This window comes from Mustelus asterias, chromosome 8 (genome assembly GCF_964213995.1).
Source record: "Mustelus asterias chromosome 8, sMusAst1.hap1.1, whole genome shotgun sequence".
Lineage (NCBI taxonomy): Eukaryota > Metazoa > Chordata > Chondrichthyes > Carcharhiniformes > Triakidae > Mustelus > Mustelus asterias.
In genome coordinates this window covers 140,226,424-140,248,857 of record NC_135808.1, presented here as the reverse complement: position 1 = coordinate 140,248,857, position 22,434 = coordinate 140,226,424, and the positions used below count along the sequence as shown (strand labels likewise).

General features: G+C 46.6%; 1 protein-coding gene across 1 annotated transcript in view; it reads left to right on the top strand.

Moving 5' to 3' along the window:
• Positions 1 to 22,434, top strand: part of henmt1 (HEN methyltransferase 1) — a 147,453-nt gene that overhangs the window by 38,949 nt on the left and 86,070 nt on the right. Inside the window, exon 3 of the mRNA XM_078219043.1 lies at positions 2,383 to 2,517. Coding sequence (XP_078075169.1) covers positions 2,383 to 2,517 — 135 coding nt within the window. The remainder of the gene's footprint in view (positions 1 to 2,382; positions 2,518 to 22,434) is intronic.

Sequence of the window (22,434 nt, the reverse complement as noted above, 5' to 3'; positions counted from 1 at the left end):
CCATCTTTGGACTGTGGGAGGAAACCGGAGCACCCAGAGGAAACCCACGCAGACATTGGGAGAATGTGTAAACTCCACACAGACAGTGACCCGAGGCTGGAATTTAACCTGGGTTCCTGACGCTGTGAAGCAGCAGTGCTAGCTACTGTGCCACCGTGCCGCCCCACCTGCACGCTTGTTTTCTGTGACTCATGAACGAGGACATCTAGATCCCTCTGCATTGGAGCACCCCAAAGTCTCTCCCCATTTATTTGATTTGATTTATTATTGTCACATGTATTGGGATACAGTGAAAAGTATTGTTTCTTGCGCGCTATACAGACAGAGCATACCATTCATAGAGAAGGAAATGAGAGAGTGCAGAATGTAGTGTTACAGTCATCGCTAGGGTATAGAGAAAGCTCAACTTAATGCAAGGTAAGTCCATTCAAAAGTCTGACGGCAGCAGGGAAGAAGCTGCTCTTGAGTCGGTTGGTACGTGACCTCAGACTTTTAAATCTTTTTCCCGACGGAAGAAGGTGGAAGAGAGAATGTCCGGGCTGCGTGGGGTCCTTAATTATGTTGGCTGTTCTGCCAAGGCAGCGGGAAATGTAGACAGAGTAAATGAACATAAGAAATAGGAGCAGGAGTAGGCCATCTAGCCCCTCAAGCCTGCTCCGCCATTCAATAAGATCATGGCTGATCTGATAGTGGGTTCAGTTCCACTTACCCGCCCGCTCCCCATAACTCTTAATTCCCTTAATGGTTAAAAATCTATCTATCTGTGACTTAAACACATTTAACGAGGTAGCCTCTACTGCTTCATTGGGCAGAGAATTCCAAAGATTCACCACCCTCTGGGAGAAGAACTCCATCTGCCACATTTTGGCCCACTCTCCTAACCTATCTATATCCATTTGTAAGATTCTTATTTCCTCATTGCAACTTACTGTCCCGCCTATTTTTGTGCGATCTTTCATTCCATCACCCTGCAGTATAAATATCTCCCACTTTCTATACCTTTTAGCTTTGACAAAGGGTCGTCTGGACTCGAAACGTCAGCTCTTTTCTCTCCTTACAGATGCTGCCAGACCTGCTGAGATTTTCCTGCAATTTCTCTTTTGGTTTCAGATTCCAACAATAATTTGCTTTTAACTAATTAGATTTCTGTTGGATACAGGGCTAATTTGTTTCCATTTGCCAAGGAGAAGAGGGCAGAGGAAGCCATTTTGGGATCAATTTACAGGATTGCCTATTGTTGTATATTTAACGAGTTGTCTAATTGCTTTGAGAGTAATTTACATGATTTGATGGTGATCCCATTGGGATGTTGCATAGGCTGCTGTTTTAGTTTCCGTTTGTATTCTGTGCAGTGCAGAGAACAGCTTTTAAATAAACGTGTTGTGTATGAGCTTGAGAAGCTGTTCCCAGTCTACTTTGGCCAGATTCTGCCTTATTCTAATAACATCTGCCTTCCCCAATCCAAAACTATTTTTGCAAACCATTTTTTCCTTTTCCCCAACAAACTTAAATTGTATTATGTTGTGGTTGCTATCATTAAAATGCTCCCTCACTGCCACATAAAACAGCTGTCTAGCTTTGTTCCCCAGAATTAGATCCAGCACCGTCTCTTGTTGGACCTTGTACATTTTCCAAAATTCTTTGGGCTCTGGGCTGGCTCCCACAGACCGTAGGGTAGTCAATGCAAGCCCAGCACTCAAAAAGAGAGGCAGAGAGAAAACAGGGAACCGTAGACCAGTGAGCCTAACACTAGCAACCGGAGGAAGTCGCCAGAGTCCACTCAGACATTGGCAGCCTCATCGGCTGAGAAAGGAGCTGCTGATGTGAACGTGCAGGGAGAGAGAGAAGTGAAGAAAAGTTGGTTTTTATATTTTTTAAACACAGCTGCCTGCCTGTGATCCTGGAGGGATAATCCATCGAGGGAATGGTGGGCAGCTACAGCTGTGACCCTGCAGTTGTTATGAATCCTGGGGGTCCTTCCTATGATTTATTATGCACCCTTTGACATGAGCCCACCACATGGTCCTCGCTAATGTGGGCTGCCCACTACCTTGAGCTGCCTTAATTGAAAATGACTCTGAATCGGGATAGTGGCAGGGAACTGTCCTGGTTGCTGATGATGCCAAATTGCACATCAGCTTGCCTCCCTTCTTGGTACTGACCCATTTAAAAATTCCTGCCCAAGGTTCTATTGAACTTCTCTTGAATAAACTCAACAATTAAGCATTTATAGCTCCCTGGTGTAAAAAAATTAAAATGATTCATTTGCAATACCAGAACAAACTTATTTGTTTAAAAATGGGATGTTATCTTTTACTTTCATTCCACCAATATCACTGAACATGAATAACTGAGATTCACCTACACTTGCTAACTTGGCAGGTATCGCCTTTCTCCACTTCCATGTGAATATCTCCAACCCAGGCCTTCCATGTTAACTGTGATGTTGTACCATGGATCAGCAACTGTAAAGGACTCTCGTATGTTGGATTGTGACTTTATTTCCTGTGTTGAATTGTAAGTATTTATTGTAACAAAAGGAATAATTATCAAGTGAACCTGGTTTTACTTGCTATAAAGTTCAATGAAAGTTCATCAAACTGATTCCTGGGATTGAGGGATTATTTTATGAGGAAACATTAAATAGACGAGGCCTTTATTCTCTGGAATTTTAAGAATGAAAGGTGAACTCATTCAAAATTACAAAATTCTTACATGACTCGACAGAGTAAATGCAGGGAGGATGGTTCTCCAGTCTTTGGTGGGAGCGGGTGCTTAAAACCAGGGGACGCAGTCTCAGAATAAGGGCCTGGCCATTTGGGAGTGAGCTGAGGAAGAATTTTTTCACTCAGAGGGTAGTGAACTTTTGGGATTTTCTGCCCAGATGCTCAGTCGTTGAATGTGTCCCAGACCGAAATTGATAGAAAACTCCAGTGCAGGAAAATGATATTGAAGAACATCAGTCATGGCCTCATTGAATCGAGGAGCAGGCTCGAAGGGCTAAGTGGTCTACTCCTGTTCCTATTTTTATGTTCTTATGTTCTTGGTTTTAGTTAATTTGTTTAGCAGCTGAAATGTATGGTGAGATGATTGCTGTACAAGTATAGCGAGTGATAGTGGGAGGAGACTTGATAGTCAGGGGCACAGACAGATGTTTCTGTGGCTGCGAACAAGACTCTCGGATGGTGTGTTGCTTCCCTGGTGCCAGGGTCCTGGATGTCTCTGAGCGTTCTGCTCAGAGTAGAGTGCTTTGCTATTAGATCTTTTATAATGGAGTCTAGCATTTATACCTCAACTGACTGGCAGGCTGCACTTGAATTCCCTGTTTTCTCTCTGCTGTCCTTTTTAAACAGAAGAGTTACATTCGCTACCCTTCAATCTGTAGAAACTGATCCAGAATCATTAGAATCATAGAAGATGACCACCAATGCATCCACTATTTCTAGAGCCACTTCCTTAAGCTCTCTGGAATGTAGCTTATCAAGCCCTGGGATTTATCAGCCTCCAATCCCATCAATTTCCCTACACTTAGATTTCTGTTCTCTTAACTTTAGTCTTCCTCAGACATTCTTTCTGGCCCAATTTCCTGGTTATCTGGACTGTATCTGGTTCTTTGGGAAGTCAGCCTCTTTACACCTCCCTTGTCCTGTTCAGCTTGTCTTTTCCTGGCACAGTTAAGAGATGTTCACTCCCCAGTGTCATAGAGAACATAGAACAGTACAGCACAGAACAGGCCCTTCAGCCCACGATGTTGTGCCGAGCTTTATCTGAAACCAAGATCAAGCTATCCCACTCCCTATCATCCTGGTGTGCTCCATATGCCTATCCAATAACCGCTTAAATGTTCCTAAAGTGTCTGACTCCACTATCACTGCAGGCAGTCCATTCCACACCCCAACCACTCTCTGCGTAAAGAACCTACCTCTGATATCCTTCCTGTATCTCCCACCACGAACCCTATAGTTATGCCCCCTTGTTATAGCTCCATCCACCTGAGGAAATAGTCTTTGAACGTTCGCTCTATCTATCCCCTTCATCATTTTATAAACCTCTATTAAGTCTCCCCTCAGCCTCCTCCGCTCCAGAGAGAACAGCCCTAGCTCCCTCAACCTTTCCTCATAAGACCTACCCTCCAAACCAGGCAGCATCCTGGTAAATCTCCTCTGCACTCTTTCCAGCGCTTCCACATCCTTCTTATAGTGAGGTGACCAGAACTGCACACAATATTCCAAATGTGGTCTCACCAAGGTCCTGTACAGTTGCAGCATAACCCCACGGCTCTTAAACTCCAACCCCCTGTTAATAAAAGCTAACACACTATAGGCCTTCTTCACAGCTCTATCCACTTGAGTGGCAACCTTTACAGATCTGTGGATATGAACCCCAAGATCTCTCTGTTCCTCCACAGTCTTCAGAACCCTACCTTTGACCCTGTAATCCACATTTAAATTAGTCCTACCAAAATGAATCACCTCACATTTATCAAGGTTAAACTCCATTTGCCATTTTTCAGCCCAGCTTTGCATCCTATCTATGTCTCTTTGCAGCCTACAACAGTCCTCCACCTCATCCACTACTCCACCAATCTTGGTGTCATCAGCAAATTTACTGATCCACCCTTCAGCCCCCTCCTCTAAGTCATTAATAAAAATCACAAAGAGCAGAGGACCAAGCACTGATCCCTGCGGCACTCCGCTAGCAACCTGCCTCCAATCCGAAAATTTTCCATCGACCACCACCCTCTGTCTTCGATCAGATAGCCAGTTACCTATCCAATCTGCCAACTTTCCCTCTATCCCACACCTCCTTACTTTCATCATAAGACGACCATGGGGGACCTTATCAAACGCCTTACTAAAATCCATGTATATGACATCAACTGCCCTACCTTCATCAACACACTTCGTTACCTCCTCAAAAAATTCTTTCAAATTTGTGAGGCACGACTTGCCCTTCACGAATCCGTGCTGACTATCCCGGATTAATCCGCATCTTTCTAAATGGTCATAAATCCCATCTCTAAGAACCTTTTCCATCAATTTACCAACCACCGAAGTAAGACTAACCAGGGTCATTACTAGGGTCATTTCTATTCCCTTTCTTAAACAGAGGAACAACATTCGCCATTCTCCAGTCCTCTGGCACCATCCCCATGGACAGCGAGGACCCAAAGATCAAAGCCAAAGGCTCTGCAATCTCATCCCTTGCCTCCCAAAGAATCCTAGGATACATTTCATCAGGCCCAGGGGACTTATCGACCTTCAGTTTATTCAAAACTGCCAGGACATCCTCCTTCCGAACATCTATTTCCTCCAGCCTATTAGCCTGTAACACCTTCTCTTCCTCAAAAACATGGCCCCTCTCCTTGGTGAACACTGAAGAAAAGTATTCATTCATCACCTCGCCTATCTCTACTGACTCCATACACAAGTTCCCACTACTGTCCTTGACCGGCCCTAACCTCACCCTGGTCATTCTTTTATTCCTCACATAAGAGTAAAAAGCCTTGGGGTTTTCCTTGATCCGACCCGCCAACGACTTCTCGTGTCCCCTCCTAGCTCTCCTAAGCCCCTTTTTCAGCTCATTCCTTGCTAACTTGTAACCCTCAATCGAGCCATCTGAACCTTGTTTCCTCATCCCTCCATAAACTTTCCTCTTCCTTTTCACAAGACATTCCACCTCTTTCGTGAACCATGATTCCCTCACTCGGCCATTTCCTTCCTGCCTGACAGGGACATACCTATCAAGGACATCCAGTATTTGTTCCTTGAAAAAGTTCCACTTTTCATTAGTTCCTTTCTCTGACAGCTTCTGTTCCCAACTTATGCCCCCTAATTCTTGCATAATCGCATCATAATTACCTCTCCCCCAGTTGTAAACCTTGCCCTGCCGTACGGCCCTATCCCTCTCCATTGCAATAACAAAAGACACCGAATTGTGGTCACTATCTCCAAAGTGCTCTCCCACAACCAAATCTAACACTTGGCCCGGTTCATTTCCCAGTACCAAATCCAATGTGGCCTCACCTCTTGTCGGCTTATCCACATATTGTGTCAGGAAACCCTCCTGCACACACTGCACAAAAACTGCCCCATCCAAACTATTTGACCTACAAAGGTTCCAATCAATATTTGGAAAGTTAAAGTCCCCCATGACAACTACCCTGTGACCCCCACACATATCCATAATCTGCTTAGCAATTTCTTCCTCCACATCTCTATTACTATTTGGGGGCCTATAGTAAACTCCTAACAACGTGACCGCTCCTTTCCTATTTCTAACCTCAGCCCATATTACCTCAGTGTGCAGGTCCCCCTCGAAGTGCCTTTCCGCAGCCGTTAAACTATCCTCGATTAACAATGCCACTCCTCCACCTCTTTTACCAGCTTCCCTACACTTAGTGAAACATCTATACCCCGGAACGTCCAACAACCATTCCTGTCCTTTTTCTACCCACGTCTCCGTAATGGCCACAACATCGTAGTCCCAAGTACCAATCCACGCCCCAAGTTCATCTACCTTGTTCTGGATGCTCCTTGCATTGAAGTAGACACACTTCAACCCACCTTCCTGTCTACCGGTACCCACACTTGACCCTGATACCTTCCCCAATACCTCACCACCCTCACTGACTTCTGGACTACAACTCCTTTTCCCACTCCCCTGACAAATTAGTTTAAACCCCCCTGAAGAGCCGTAACAAATTTCCCTCCTAGTATATTGGTGCCCCTCTGGTTCAGGTGCACCCCGTCCTGTTTGTACAGGTCCCACCTTCCCCACAATGTGTTCCAATTATCCACGTATCTGAAACCCTCCCTCCTACACCATCCCTGCAACCACATGTTTAACTGCACTCTCTCCCTGTTCCTCAACTCGCTATCACGTGGCACCGGCAACGTACCAGAGATGACCACATGTTTTGTCTTGGCTCTCAGCTTCCAGCCCAGCTCCAGAAATTCCTGCTTTAAATCCCCGTCCCTTCTCTTACCTATGTCATTGGTACCAATGTGTACCACGACTTGTGACTGTTTCCCCTCCCCCTTCAGAATCCGGAAAACACGGTCTGAGACGTCACGGACCTTGGCATCCGGTAGGCAACATACCATCCATGAGTCTCTTTTGCTGCCACAGAACCTCCTATCTATCCCTCTAACTAACGAGTCCCCAATAACTATTGCCCTCCCGCTCTGCCCCTTACCCTCCCGAGCCACAGAGACGGACACAGTGCTGGAGATCCTGTCCTGTCTTCAACTGCAAATAAATTCAGCTAAAACTAAATTGAAAAATCTTTTCTATCTCAAAAGGGTTCCCAGTTGCTAAGCAAAGGTCACATGCTTCTGTTAGATTATTTCCTTTTCATGCTGTCACCCTCTCTATGCATAATAGAAGCACAGTTAGAATTGACCCAACCCCCACACATACGAACACCTTTGTCCAGCATGAAGCATGGGTTTTACCCTTCCTTTCATACAAACATTGAATTAAATCCACTTAAAACTGGATCTTATTTTTAATATTTACTGATGCAAATCCCTTAAAACTTTTTTTCTTCTCCTAACACATTGTTGCTGTAGGCAAGGTATATCACAGGACCTCTCTAGTGCACTCTGCTGTGGAAATTCAAGAAACTTCAAAAACAAAACCCAAAATATAAAAAACTTCCATGTTCTGCCTATTTCCCCCACTTCTGAGTCAAATTAAAATGAATAACCTTTCCTTGTTTATTTATGACATTCTTCAAATTGTAAAACCTTTTGCTCCCCTTTGAAATCTAACAACTGAAATACAAGCTCTTTCCTTCTCAATGCAAACTTCCAGCCAAAGCTTATTTACTTAGAGAGATCCACTTCACCACACTCCTATTAAAGTAAGTGCCTTTTAGCATCTACACTCCTTTGATGTCCTAAACCTCACAGATGAATTTGCGTGAAAACTGGAGTAATTCACACTCTTTTTCTCAGTGGGAGTTCAGACAAGAATCTCCCACACTCTGTGCAATGCAGAGGCCACCAACCTGAATATCATTAGATTAGAAGAGCATTCTGGAGCAGAATGACCTGAGTGGGCCTGGAGGTCTGGAGTGCATCTGCTTCAACGCGAGGAGCGTAACGGGTAAGACAGACGAACATAGGGCATTAATACTTACGCGGAATTTGGATCTGGTTGCGGTGACGGAGACATGGTTAAAAGAAGGACAGGACTGGCAGCTGAATATTCCAGGGTATAAGTGTTTTAGGCGAGATAGAGGAGGGGCTAAAAAAGGTGGGGGAGGAATGATATTAATTAGTTGGGGAGCATATTACAGCGGTGCAGAGAACATAAGAACATAAGAAATAGGAGCAGGAGTAGGCCATCTAGCCCCTCGAGCCTGCCCCGCCATTCAATAAGATCATGGCTGATCTGACGTGGATCAGTACCACTTACCCGCCTGATCCCCATAACCCTTAATTCCCTTACCGATCAGGAATCCATCCATCCGCGCTTTAAACATATTCAGCGAGGTAGCCTCCACCACCTCAGTGGGCAGAGAATTCCAGAGATTCACCACCCTCTGGGAGAAGAAGTTCCTCCTCAACTCTGTCTTAAACCGACCCCCCTTTATTTTGAGGCTGTGTCCTCTAGTTTTAACTTCCTTACTAAGTGGAAAGAATCTCTCTGCCTCCACCCTATCCAGCCCCCGCATTATCTTATAAGTCTCCATAAGATCCCCCCTTATCCTTCCAGAGGGTGGACAATTTAGAGGGGTCATGTAATGAGTCGCTGTGGGTGGAGCTCAGAAACAGGAAAGGCGCAATCACTATGCTGGGGGTATACGACAGGCCACCCAACAGCCCACGGGAAGTGGAGGAATGGATATAGAACAGAACACTACAGCACAGAACAGGCCCTTCGGCCCACAATGTTGTGCCGAGCTTTATCTGAAACCAAGATCAAGCTATCCCACTCCCTATCATCCTGGTGTGCTCCATGTGCCTATCCAATAACCGCTTAAATGTTCCTAAAGTGTCTGACTCCACTATCACTGCAGGCAGTCCATTCCACACCCCAACCACTCTCTGCATAAAGAACCTACCTCTGATATCCTTCCTGTTTCTCCCACCACGAACCCTATAGTTATGCCCCCTTGTAATAGCTCCATCCACCTGAGGAAATAGTCTTTCAACGTTCACTCTATCTATTCCCTTCATCATTTTATAAACCTCTATTAAGTCTCCCCTCAGCCTCCTCCGCTCCAGAGAGAACAGCCCTAGCTCCCTCAACCTTTCCTCATAAGACCTACCCTCCAAACCAGGCAGCATCCTGATAAATCTCCTCTGCACTCTTTCCAGCGCTTCCACATCCTTCTTATAGTGAGGTGACCAGAACTGCACACAATATTCCAAATGTGGTCTCACCAAGGTCCTGTACAGTTGCAGCATAACCCCATGGCTCTTAAACTCCAACCCCCTGTTAATAAAAGCTAAGATGTGGAGATGCCGGCGTTGGACTGGGGTAAGCACAGTAAGAAGTCTCACAACACCAGGTTAAAGTCCAACAGGTTTATTTGGTAGCAATAGCCACACAAGCTTTCGGAGCTCTTAGCCCCTTCTTCAGGTGAGTGGGAATTCTGTTCACAAACAGAGCTTATAAAGACACAGACTCAATTTACATGAATAATGGTTGGAATGCGAATACTTACAACTAATCAAGTCTTTAAGAAACAAAACAATGTGAGTGGAGAGAGCATCAAGACAGGCTAAAAAGATGTGTATTGTCTCCAGACAAGACAGCCAGTGAAACTCTGCAGGTCCACGCAACTGTGGGAGTTACAAATAGTGTGACATGAACCCAATATCCCGGTTGAGGCCGTCCTCGTGTGTGCGGAACTTGGCTATCAGTTTCTGCTCAGCGACTCTGCGCTGTCGTGTGTCGCGAAGGCCGCCTTGGAGAACGCTTACTCGAATATCAGAGGCCGAATGCCCGTGACCGCTGAAGTGCTCCCCAACAGGAAGAGAACAGTCTTGCCTGGTGATTGTCGAGCGGTGTTCATTCATCCGTTGTCGCAGCGTCTGCATAGTTTCCCCAATGTACCATGCCTCGGGACATCCTTTCTTGCAGCGTATCAGGTAGACAACGTTGGCCGAATTGCAAGAGTATGTACCGTGTACCTGGTGGATGGTGTTCTCACGTGAGATGATGGCATCTGTGTCGATGATCCGGCACGTCTTGCAGAGGTTGCTGTGGCAGGGTTGTGTGGTGTCATGGTCACTGTTCTCCTGAAGGCTGGGTAGTTTGCTGCGGACAATGGTCTGTTTGAGGTTGTGCGGTTGTTTGAAGGCAAGAAGTGGGGGTGTGGGGATGGCCTTGGCGAGATGTTCGTCTTCATCAATGACGTGTTGAAGGCTCCGGAAGAGATGCCGTAGCTTCTCCGCTCCGGGGAAGTACTGGACAACGAAGGGTACTCTGTCCACTGTGTCCCGTGTTTGTCTTCTGAGGAGGTCGGTGCGGTTTTTCGCTGTGGCGCGTTGGAACTGTTGATCAATGAGTCTAGCGCCATATCCTGTTCTTATGAGGGCATCTTTCAGCGTCTGGAGGTGTCTGTTGCGATCCTCCTCATCCGAGCAGATCCTGTGTATACATAGAACATAGAACATAGAAAGCCACAGCACAAACAGGCCCTCCGGCCCACAAGTTGCGCCGATCACATCCCCACCTCTAGGCCTATCTATAGCCCTCAATCCCATTAAATCCCATGTACTCATCCAGAAGTCTCTTAAAAGACCCCAACGAGTTTGCCTCCACCACCACCGACGTCAGCCGATTCCACTCACCCACCACCCTCTGAGTGAAAGACTTACCCCTGACATCTCCTCTGTACCTACCCCCCAGCACCTTAAACCTGTGTCCTCTCGTAGCAACCATTTCAGCCCTTGGAAATAGCCTCTGGGAGTCTACCCTATCCAGACCTCTCAACATCTTGTAAACCTCTATCAGGTCACCTCTCATCCTTCGTCTCTCCAGGGAGAAGAGACCAAGCTCCCTCAACCTATCCTCATAAGGCATGCCCCCCAATCCAGGCAACATCCTTGTAAATCTCCTCTGCACCCTTTCAATGGCTTCAACATCTTTCCTGTAATGAGGTGACCAGAACTGCGCGCAGTACTCCAAGTGGGGTCTAACCAGGGTCCTATAAAGCTGCAGCATTATCTCCCGACTCCTAAACTCAATCCCTCAATTAATGAAGGCCAGTACGCCGTACGCCTTCTTGACCGCATCCTCCACTTGCGAGGCCGATTTAAGAGTCCTATGGACCCGGACCCCAAGGTCCTTCTGATCCTCTACACTGCTAAGAATGGTACCCTTCATATTATACTGCTGCTTCATCCCATTGGATCTGCCAAAATGGATCACCACACACTTATCCGGGTTGAAGTCCATCTGCCACTTCTCCGCCCAGTCTTGCATTCTATCTATGTCTCGCTGCAACTTCTGACATCCCTCCAAACTATCCACAACACCACCTACCTTGGTGTCGTCAGCAAACTTACCAACCCATCCCTCCACTTCCTCATCCAGGTCATTTATGAAAATGACAAACAGCAAGGGTCCCAGAACAGATCCCTGGGGCACTCCACTGGTCACTGACCTCCATGCAGAGAAAGACCCCTCCACAGCCACTCTCTGCCTTCTGCAGGCAAGCCAGTTCTGGATCCACAAGGCAACAGCCCCTTGGATCCCATGCCCTCTCACTTTCTCAAGAAGTCTTGCATGGGGGACCTTATCGAACGCCTTGCTGAAGTCCATATAGACCACATCCACCGCTCTTCCTTCGTCAATGTGTTTGGTCACATTTTCAAAGAACTCAACCAGGCTCGTAAGGCACGACCTGCCCTTGACAAAGCCGTGCTGACTACTTTTGATCATACTAAACTTCTCTAGATGATCATAAATCCTGTCTCTCAGGATCCTCTCCATCAACTTACCAACCACTGAGGTTAGACTCACCGGTCGGTAATTTCCCGGGCTGTCCCTGTTCCCTTTCTTGAATATAGGGACCACATCTGCAATCCTCCAATCCTCCGGAACCTCTCCCGTCTCCATCGACGATGCAAAGATCATCGCCAAAGGCTCCGCAATCTCCTCCCTCGCCTCCCACAGTAACCTGGGGTACATCCCATCCGGTCCCGGCGACTTACCAACCTTGATGCCATTCAATAGTTCCAACACATCCTCTTTCTTTATGTCCACATGCTCGATCCTTTCTGTCCACCGCAAACCAGCAGTACAACCACCCAGATCCCTTTCCACCGTGAATACCGAGGTAAAGTATTCATTAAGCAGCTCCGCCATTTCTAACGGTTCCGCACAAACTTTTCCCCCTTCACCTTTTAAGGGTCCTATGCCTTCACATCTCATCCTTTTACTCTTGACATATTTGTAGAAAGCCTTGGGATTCTCCTTAATCTTACCCGCCAAGGCCTTCTCATGACCCCTTCTCGCTCTCCTAATTTCCTTCTTAAGCTCCTTCCTACATCCCGTATACTCCTCTAAATCCTTAACACCTCCTAGCTCTCTGAACCTTCTGTACGCCTCTCTTTTCTTATTCACCAGGTTCATCACAACCTTCGTGCACCACGGTTCCCGTACCCTACCAACACCCCCCTGTCTCATCGGAACGTTGTCATGCAGAGCTCCAGACAAACATTCCTTGAAAATCCTCCACTTTCCTTCGGTACTTTTCCCCAAGAATGCCTCCTTCCAATTTACCCGTCTAATTTCCTCCCTGATGACACTGTATTTCCCTTTACTCCAGAGAAACACTTTCCTAGCCTGCCTGATCCTATCTCTTTCCAATGCTATCGTGAAGGAGATAGAATTATGATCGCTATCCCCAAAATGCTCACCCACTGAGAGATCCTCCACCTGTCCAGGTTCATTAGCCAGCACCAGATCAAGTACAGCCTCTCCTCTAGTAGGCTTATCCACATACTGTGTCAGGAAACTCTCCTGGACACACCTAACAAACTCCTCTCCATCCAAACCCCTAGCCCTAGGGATATTCCAATCTATGTTTGGGAAATTAAAATCTCCCATCACGACAACTCTGTTATTCCTACATCTCTCCAGGATCTGTTTCCCCATCTGCTCCTCAACATCTCTGTTACTATTGGGCGGCCTATAGAAAACACCCAGCAACGTTACCGACCCCTTCCTGTTCCTCACCTCCACCCACAGAGACTCCGTAGTCAATCCCTCCACGGCGTCCACCTTCTCTACAGCCGTGACACTATCCCTGATCAACAGTGCCACTCCCCCCCCCTCTCTTGCCTCCCTCCCTGTCCTTCCTGAAACATCTAAAACCCGGCACCTGAAGCACCCAGTCCTGTCCCTGAGACATCCAAATCTCCGTAATGGCCACCACATCACAATTCGAAGCAGCAATCCACGCTCTAAGCTCATCCACTTTATTCACTACACTCCTGGCATTAAAATAGACACATCTCAGACCTTCAGCCTGAGCACTTCCCTTCTCCATCACTCGTCTAACCTCCCTCTTACCCTGTTTACATTCCTTATCTATTTGCGAGCTAACCTCCTCGCTCTCAGTCCCCTCATTTCGATTCCCTCCCCCCAACCTTTCTAGTTTAAAGTCTCTCCAGTAGCCTTAGCCAACCTTCCCGCCAGGATATTGGTCCCCCTGGGATTCAAGTGCCACCCGTCTTTTTTAAACAGGTCACACCTGCCCCTAAAGAGGTCCCAATGATCCAAGTACCCAAATCCTTGTCCCTTGCTCCAGTCCCTCAGCCACGCATTCATTCTCCACCGATTCCTGTTCTCACTCTCCCGCGGCACAGGCAGCAATCCCGAGATTACTACCTTTGCATTCCTCTTTCTCAGCTGTCTACCTAACTCCCTATATTCTCTTTTCATGACCCCTTCCCTCTTCCTACCTATGTCAGCAGTACCTATATGCATCACGACCTTGGGCTCCTCTCCCTCCCCCTTCAGGATTTCTGGGACTCGACCAGAGACATCCCGGACCCCTGCACCAGGGAGGCAAACCACCATCCGAGAGTCCCGTCTGTGTCCGCAAAAACGCCTATCTGACCCCCTCACCGTAGAGTCCCCAATTAGCACTACCCTCCTTTCCTTACCCTTTTGCACTACTGGGCCAGGCTCAGCTCCAGAGACACTGCCACCGCTGCTTCCCCCAGGTGGGCTGTCCACCCCATTAGTACTCAGACAGGAGTACTTATTATTAAGGGGCACATCCACCGGGGTGCTCACCATCAACTGAGCTTTCTCCTTCCTCACTGTTACCCAGTTACCCTCCTCCCGTGGTCCCGGTGTGACCACCTGCCGATAGCTCCTGTCAATGACCTCCTCACTATCCCTACGGAGGGCTTGTCCGTAGGGGATGGCTTCTTTAACGTGTTTAGGGTGGAAGCTGGAGAAGTGGAGCATCGTGAGGTTATCCGTGGGCTTGCGGTACAGTGAGGTGCTGAGGTGACCGTCCTTAATGGAGATGCGTGTGTCCAAGAATGCAACCGATTCCGGAGAGTAGTCTATGGTGAGCCTGATGGTGGGATGGAACTTGTTGATGTCATCATAGAGTTGTTTCAGTGATTGTTCACCATGAGTCCAAAGGAAGAAAATGTCATCGATGTATCTAGTGTATAGCATCGGTTGAAGGTCCCGTGCGGTGAAGAAGTCTTGTTCGAACCTGTGCATGAAGATGTTGGCATATTGAGGTGCGAATTTGGTCCCCATGGCTGTTCCGTGTGTCTGGATGAAGAACTGGTTGTTGAAGGTGAAGATATTGTGGTCCAGGATGAAGCGGATGAGATGTAAAATTGCATCTGGAAACTGGCAGTTGTTGGCGCTGAGCACTGAGGCCGTTGCAGCAATGCCATCGTCATGGGGGATGCTGGTGTAGAGTGCCGAGACATCCATTGTGACGAGGAGCGCTCCTGGTTCAACTGCTCCATGTGTGCCGAGTTTCTGTAGGAAGTCTGTCGTGTCGCGACAAAAGCTGGGGGTTCTTTGTACAATGGGTTTCAGGATGCCCTCGACATAGCCAGAGAGGTTCTCGCACAGGGTCCCATTGCCCGATACGATGGGACGGCCGGGTGTGTTTGCCTTGTGTATCTTCGGGAGGCAGTAGAGATCTCCAACGCGGGGAGTACGTGGGATGAGAGCACGGAGGGTGTTCTGAAGGTCCGGATCAAAGGTCTTGATCAGAGTGTTGAGTTGACGGGTGTGTTCTTTGGTCGGATCTGCAGGTCTGTAGTGTTCCTCGTTGTTGAGTTGTCGGTACACTTCTTTGCAGTAATCTGTTCTGTTCAGTATGACGATGGCCCCTCCTTTGTCTGCTGGTTTGATGACAATGTTGCGGTTGGTCTTGAGAGCGTGGATGGCGTTACGTTGTGCTTGGGTGATGTTCGGGGCTGTCTTGTGAGTGCGGCTGATGAATTTGGTGTTGACACACCTCCTGACGGCTTCGGCATACATGTCAAGTCGAGGGCAGCGGCCTTCCGGAGGAGTCCAATTCGACTCTTTCCTCTTCGGATGCACTGCGGATCTCTCTGTCGGCTGTTCCGGTTCATTGGCTGTCTCATTGTGTTCGTTGTTGGCCTCTTGGGGTTTGTGGAAGAACTCCCTCAGCCTCATTCGCCTGATGAATTCCTCTGTGTCTGCTGCGAGACTGATGGGGTCTATTTTGGTGGTGGGGCAAAAATTAAGCCCTATGGCCTATGGCCAAGCCAGTTCTCCACCCATCTAGCCACTTCTCCTTGTATCCCATGAGCCTTAACCTTCTTAACCAACCTGCCATGTGGGACTTTGTCAAATGCCTTACTGAAATCCATATAGACGACATCCACGGCCCTTCCTTCATCAACCGTTTTTGTCACTTCCTCAAAAAACTCCACCAAATTTGTAAGGCACGACCTCCCTCTTACAAAACCATGCTGTCTGTCACTAATGAGATTGTTCCGTTCTAAATGCACATACATCCCGTCTCTAAGAATCCTCTCCAACAACTTCCCTACCACGGACGTCAAGCTCACCGGCCTGTAATTTCCTGGGTTATCCCTGCTACCCTTCTGAAACAACGGGACCACATTCGCTATCCTCCAGTCCTCAGGGACCTCACCTGTGTCCAAAGAAGCGACAAAGATTTCCGTCAGAGGCCCAGCAATTTCATCTCTCGTCTCCCTGAGCAGTCGAGGATAGATGCCATCAGGCCCCGGGGCTTTGTCAGTTTTAATGTTCTCTAAAAAACCTAACACTTCCTCTCTTGTAATGGAGATTTTCTCTAACGGGTCAACACCTCCCTCCGAGACACTCCCGGTTAACACGCCCCTCTCCTTCGTGAATACCGATGCAAAGTATTCATTTAGGATCTCCCCTATTCCCTTAAGCTCTAAGCATAATTCCCCTCCTTTGTCCCTGAGAGGTCCGATTTTCTCCCTGACAACTCTTTTGTTCCTAACGTATGAATAGAATGCCTTAGGATTCTCCTTAATCCTGCCTGCCAAGAACATCTCGTGACCTCTTTTTGCCCTTCTAACTCCCCGTTTGAGTTCTTTCCTACTCTCTCTGTATTCCTCCAGAGCTCCATCTGTTTTCAGTTGCCTGGACTTAACGTACGCCTCCCTTTTCATTTTAATCAGATCCTCAATTTCCCTGGTTATCCACGGCTCTCGAATCCTACCTTTCCTATCTTTCCTTTTTACAGGCACATGCCTATCCTGCAGCCTTATCAATAGTTCCTTAAAAGACTCCCACATGCCAGGCCATGCAACTTAGTTCTAGTTTCACCCGCCCGTGAAAACAACTTCCCTGCTTCTCTCTTGTCTATTCCCTTCATAATCTTATATGTTTCTGTAAGATCTCCCCTCATTCTTCTGAATTCCAATGAGTATAGCCCCAATCTACTCAGTCTCTCCTTAAAAGCCAACCCTCACAACTCCGGAATCAACCTAGTGAATCTCTTCTGCACCCCTTCCAGTGCCAGTATTTCCTTTCTCAAGGAAGGAGACCAAAACTGTACACAGTACTCCAGGTGAGGCCTCACCAACATCTTATACAGCTGCAACAGAACCTCACTGTTTTTAATCTCCATCCCTCTTGCACTGAACAACAAATTTCCATTTGTCTTCTTCATTACCAGCTGCACCAGCTCCTTGTGATTCTTGCAGAGGGACACCCAGGTCCCTCTGCACAGCAACATGCTGCAATTTTTTACCATTTAAACAATAGTCCATTTTGCTGTTATTCCTACCAAAATGGATGACCTCACATTTACCAACATTGTACTCCATCTGCCAGGCCACTCACTTAGACTATCTATATTCCTTTGCAGACTTTCAGCGGCCTCTGCACACTTTGCTCTGCCTCTCATCTTAGTGTCATCTGCAAATTTTGACACACTACACTTGGTCCCCAACTCCAAATCATCTATGTAAATCGTAAATAATTGCGGTCCCAACACTGATCCCTGAGGCACACCACTCGTCACTGATCGCCAACCAGGAAAACACCATTTACCCCCACTCTTTGCTTTCTGTTCGTTAACCAATCCTCTATCCATGCTAATACATTACCTGTAACACCGTGCACCTTTATCTTATGTAACAGTCTTTGATGCGGCACCTTGTCAAATGCCTTCTGAAAATCCAGATACATCACATCCACAGGTTCCCCATTGTCCACTGCACATGTAATGTTCTCAAAGAATTCCACCAAATTAGTCAAACATGACCTGCCCTTCATGAACCCGTGCTGCGTCTTACCAACGGGACAATTTATATCCAGGTGTCTCGCTATTTCTTCCTTGATGGTAGATTCAAGCATTTTCCCTACTACAGACGTTAAGCTAACCGGCCTACAGTTACCTGCCTTCTGTCTACCTCCTTTTTTAAACAGTGGCATCGCATTTGCTGTTTTCCAATCTGTGGGAACCACCCCAGAGTCCAGTGAATTTTGGTAAATTACCACCAGTGCATTTGCTATTTCTCCCGCCATCTCTTTTAGTACCCTGGGATGCATTCCAACAGGATTAGGAGACTTGTCTACCTTTAGCCCCATTAGAACAAAGAACAAGAACAAAGAACAATACAGCAAGGAACAGGCCCTTCGGCCCTCCAAGCCCGTGCCGCTCCCTGGTCCAAACTAGACCATTCTTTTGTATCCCTCCATTCCCACTCCGTTCATATGGCTGTCTAGATAAGTCTTAAACGTTCCCAGTGTGTCCGCCTCCACCACCTTGCCTGGCAGCGCATTCCAGGCCCCCACCACTTGCTTGCCCAACACTACCTCTTTCATGATAATAACTTCTAGGTCCTCACCTGCCATAGTCTTCTTGTCATCAATTATTGGCATGTTTTTGTGTCTTCCACTGTGAAGACCGACACAAAATATCTGTTCAATGCCTCAGCCATTTTCTCATTTCCAGTTATTACATCCCCCTCCTCATCCTCTCAAGGACCAATTTTTACTTTCACCGCTCTTTTTCGTTTTATATATTTGTAGAAACTTTTGCTATCTGTTTTTATATTCTAAGCTCGTTTACTTTCATAATCCATCTTACTTTTCTTGATAGCTTTTTTCATGGCTTTCTGTTGATCTTTGTAGATGGGGGCTTCCTCTCGAGGCTACGTATCACTATGAAAGCTAATACAAAGACTCAAAATACAATGTACTGATGTTGAAGACGTGACTTTATTTAACCAAACGATCGAATGGAAGAATGATGTGCGGGAGCCCAGCACTCAAGGTATAGAATGCAGGCAGCCGGATATCAGTCTGAAGAACAATGCCCCTGTGGAGGCAATTATAGATTCCCAAAATCATATTGCCCACCTTTCCATGAGCATTATGCAGTAAACATTAATATAAATCAGTCAATAATCATCCTGTCATTAACTCCAACCAATAACAATACACATCCTGACCTAATGGGATTTCATTTATTAAATTATAGACGTTACCTCCCTTCTGTTGCCCAGCAATATGGGACACTGGACAGTGAAATGATTCCCACTGAATTGAATCCATGTGACTCTCGTCCAACCCTGAGGAATTCTTCATGTCTGCTCGCCACCTGTGTTCTCTCTCAGAGTTGTATGACGCTATTCATAAGGCTAGCATTGGTAGCCATCTTGTTCCTGACCACTGCTGATAGCAGTACTGCTTTCAGTGAATCTATTGTTCCTTCCCTCTCCCTGTATTTTGTCACTGACTGAAGTTTCACAAAATGTAACCAAAAGCAAAACACATCCATCTTGTAAATTCAAAGTACATGTTTTAACTGAGAAATATTTGTTAATTATACAGAGCTGTCTTCTATGGCAACAGCCCTGGCTGGCTTACATTCCCATAGTCCAAGAACATTCATTCTAAAGTTACTATCGTGTTAGTGTTTCTAAATCTATGGTTATGTGTTTATTAGCCCCCCCTACATCAACCTTTGAGGATTTCCCAATCCTCTAATTTCCCACTAATCTTTGCCACTTTGTATGCATTTTCTTTCAATTTGATACCCTCCTTTATTTCCTTTGATATCCATGGCTGATTATCTCTTTTTCTACAGTCCTTCCTTATCATTGGTATATACTTCTGCTGAGCACTGTGAAAAATCGCTTTGAAAGTTCTCCACTGTTCCTCAATTGTCCCACCATAAAGTTTTTGCTCCCAGTCTACCTTAGCCAACTCCTCCCTCATCCCATTGTAATCTCCTTTGTTTAAGCACAAGACAGTTGTATTGGATTTTACCTTCTCATGCCTCATCTATATTTTAAATTCAACCATACTGTGATTGTTTCTTCCGAGAGGATCCCTAACTGTAAGATCATTAATTATTCCTGTCTCATTACACAGGACCAGATCTAGGACAGCTTGCTCCCTCGTAGGTTCCATTACATACTGTTCAAGGAAACTATCACAGATACGTTCTATGAACTCCTCCTCAAGGCTGCCTTGACCAACCTGGTTTGACCAATTGATATGTAGATTAAAATCCTCCATGATAATTGCTGTACCATTTTTATATGCATCAGTTATTTCTTTGTTTATTTCTCGCCCCCACATGATATCATTATTTGGTGGCCTATAGACGACGTCTATCAGTGACTTTTTCTCACTATTTCTAATTTCCACCCAAATGGATTCAACCTTTTTTCCCATAGAACCTGTATCATCTCTCATTACTGCCCTGATATCATCCTTAAATATCAGAGCTACACCACCTTCCTTACCTTCCTGTCTGTCCTTCCGAACAGTCTGATACCCCTGAATATTTAATTCCCAGTCGTGACTATCCTGCAACCATGTCCCTGCAATGGCCACCAAATCATACTCGTTCGCGATGATTTGTGCCATCAACTCATTGACCTTGTTTCGAATGCCACACGCATTCAGATAAAGCGTCCTTATGCTAGTTATTGTACCTTTTTGGATCCTAACACCTCCATTAATAACATTTCCTGAGTTCTTCTCCCTTTTACCTCCTGATTTTCGATGTAGTTGAAACTTCCTCCCCACATGCTAACCTGCTGCTTTGCTTCCCATTAACCATTATATTTCCCATAGTTTTACTCTTCCCTTCCCCCCAACTTACTAGTTTAAAGTCCTTGTGACCGTCCTATTTATCCTTTTTACAACACTGATCCCAGATCGGTTCAGGTGAAGACCATCCCAACGGTTCAGATCCCTCTTGTTGCAATACTGATGCCAATGCCCATGAAATGGAACTCCTCTTTCCCGCACCATTCCTTTAGCCACGTGTTAACTTCCCTCATTTTCTCAACCCTATGCCAATTTGCACGTGGCTTGGGTAGTAATCCAGAGATTATAAGCCTTGAGGACCTGTTCTTTAATCTATTTCCTAGTGCCTGATAATCCCCAAACAGGTTCTCTTTCCTAGTCTTACCTATGTTGTTTGTCCCAACATGGACCACAACAACTGGATCCTCCCCTCCCAATCCAATATCCTTTCAAGCCAGTCAGAGATGTCCCTCACCCTGGCACTGGGCAGGCAACATACCATGTGGGATGCTCGATCCTATTTAGAAACATAGAAAAACTACAGCACAAAACAGGCCCTTCAGCCCCACAAGTTGTGCCGAACATATCCCTACCTTCTAGGCCTACCTATAACCCTCCATCCTATTAAGTCCCATGTACTCATCCAGGAGTCTCTTGAAAGACCCTATTGAGTTTGCCTCCACCACCACTGACAGCAGCCGATTCCACTCGCCCACCACACTCTGAGTGAAAAACTTCCCCCTAACATCTCCCCTGTACCTACCCCCCAGCACCATAAACCTGTGTCCTCTCATAGCAGCCATTTCCACCCTGGGAAAAAGCCTCTGATCTATACCTCTCAACATCTTATATACCTCTATTAGGTCTCCTCTCATCCTACGTCTCTCCAAGGAGAAAAGACCGAGCTCCCTCAGCCTATCCTCATAATGCATGCCACTCAATCCAGGCAACATCCTTGTAAATCTCCTCTGCGCCCTTTCAATCATTTCCACATCCTTTCTGTAATGAGGCGATCAGAACTGAGCACAGTACTCCAAGTGGGGTCTGACGAGGGTCTTATATAGCTGCATCATTATCCCCGGACTCCTAAAATCAATCCCTCGATTGATCAAGGCCAGCACACCATACGCCTTCTTAACCACCTCCTCCACCTGCGGGGCTGATTTTAGAGTCCTATGGACCCGGACCCCAAGGTCCTTCTGATCCTCGACAGTACGAAGAATCTTTCCCTTAATATTGTACTCCTTCATCCCATTTGACCTGCCAAAATGGACCACGATGCATTTATCTGGATTGAAGTCCATCTGCCACTTCTCCGCCCAGTCTTGCATCCTATCTATGTCCCACTGTAACTTCTGACATCCCTCCAGACTATCCACAACCCCACCAACCTTCGTGTCGTCGGCAAACTTACCAACCCATCCCTCCACTTCCTCATCCAGGTCATTTATGAAAATGACAAACAGCAAGGGTCCCAGAACAGATCCCTGGGGTACACCACTGGTGACCGACCTCCATTTAGAAAAAGACCCATCTATACCCACTCTCTGCCTCCTTTGGGCAAACCAGTTCTGGATACACAGGGCAGCAGCCCCTTGGATCCCATGCCCTCTCACTTTTTCTAGAAGCCTTGCATGGGGGACCTTATCGAACGCCTTGCTAAAATCCATATAAACCACATCTACCGCTTTCCCTTCGTCAATGTGCTTAGTCACATTTTCGAAGAACTCCAACAGACTTGTAAGGCACGATCTGCCTTTGACAAAACCATGCTGAGTATTCTTGAGCATACTAAACCTCTCTAGATGCTCATAAATCATGTCCCTCAGGATCTTCTCCATCAGCTTACCAACCACTGAGGTTAGACTCACCGGTCGGTAATTTCCTGGGCTATCCCTATTCCCC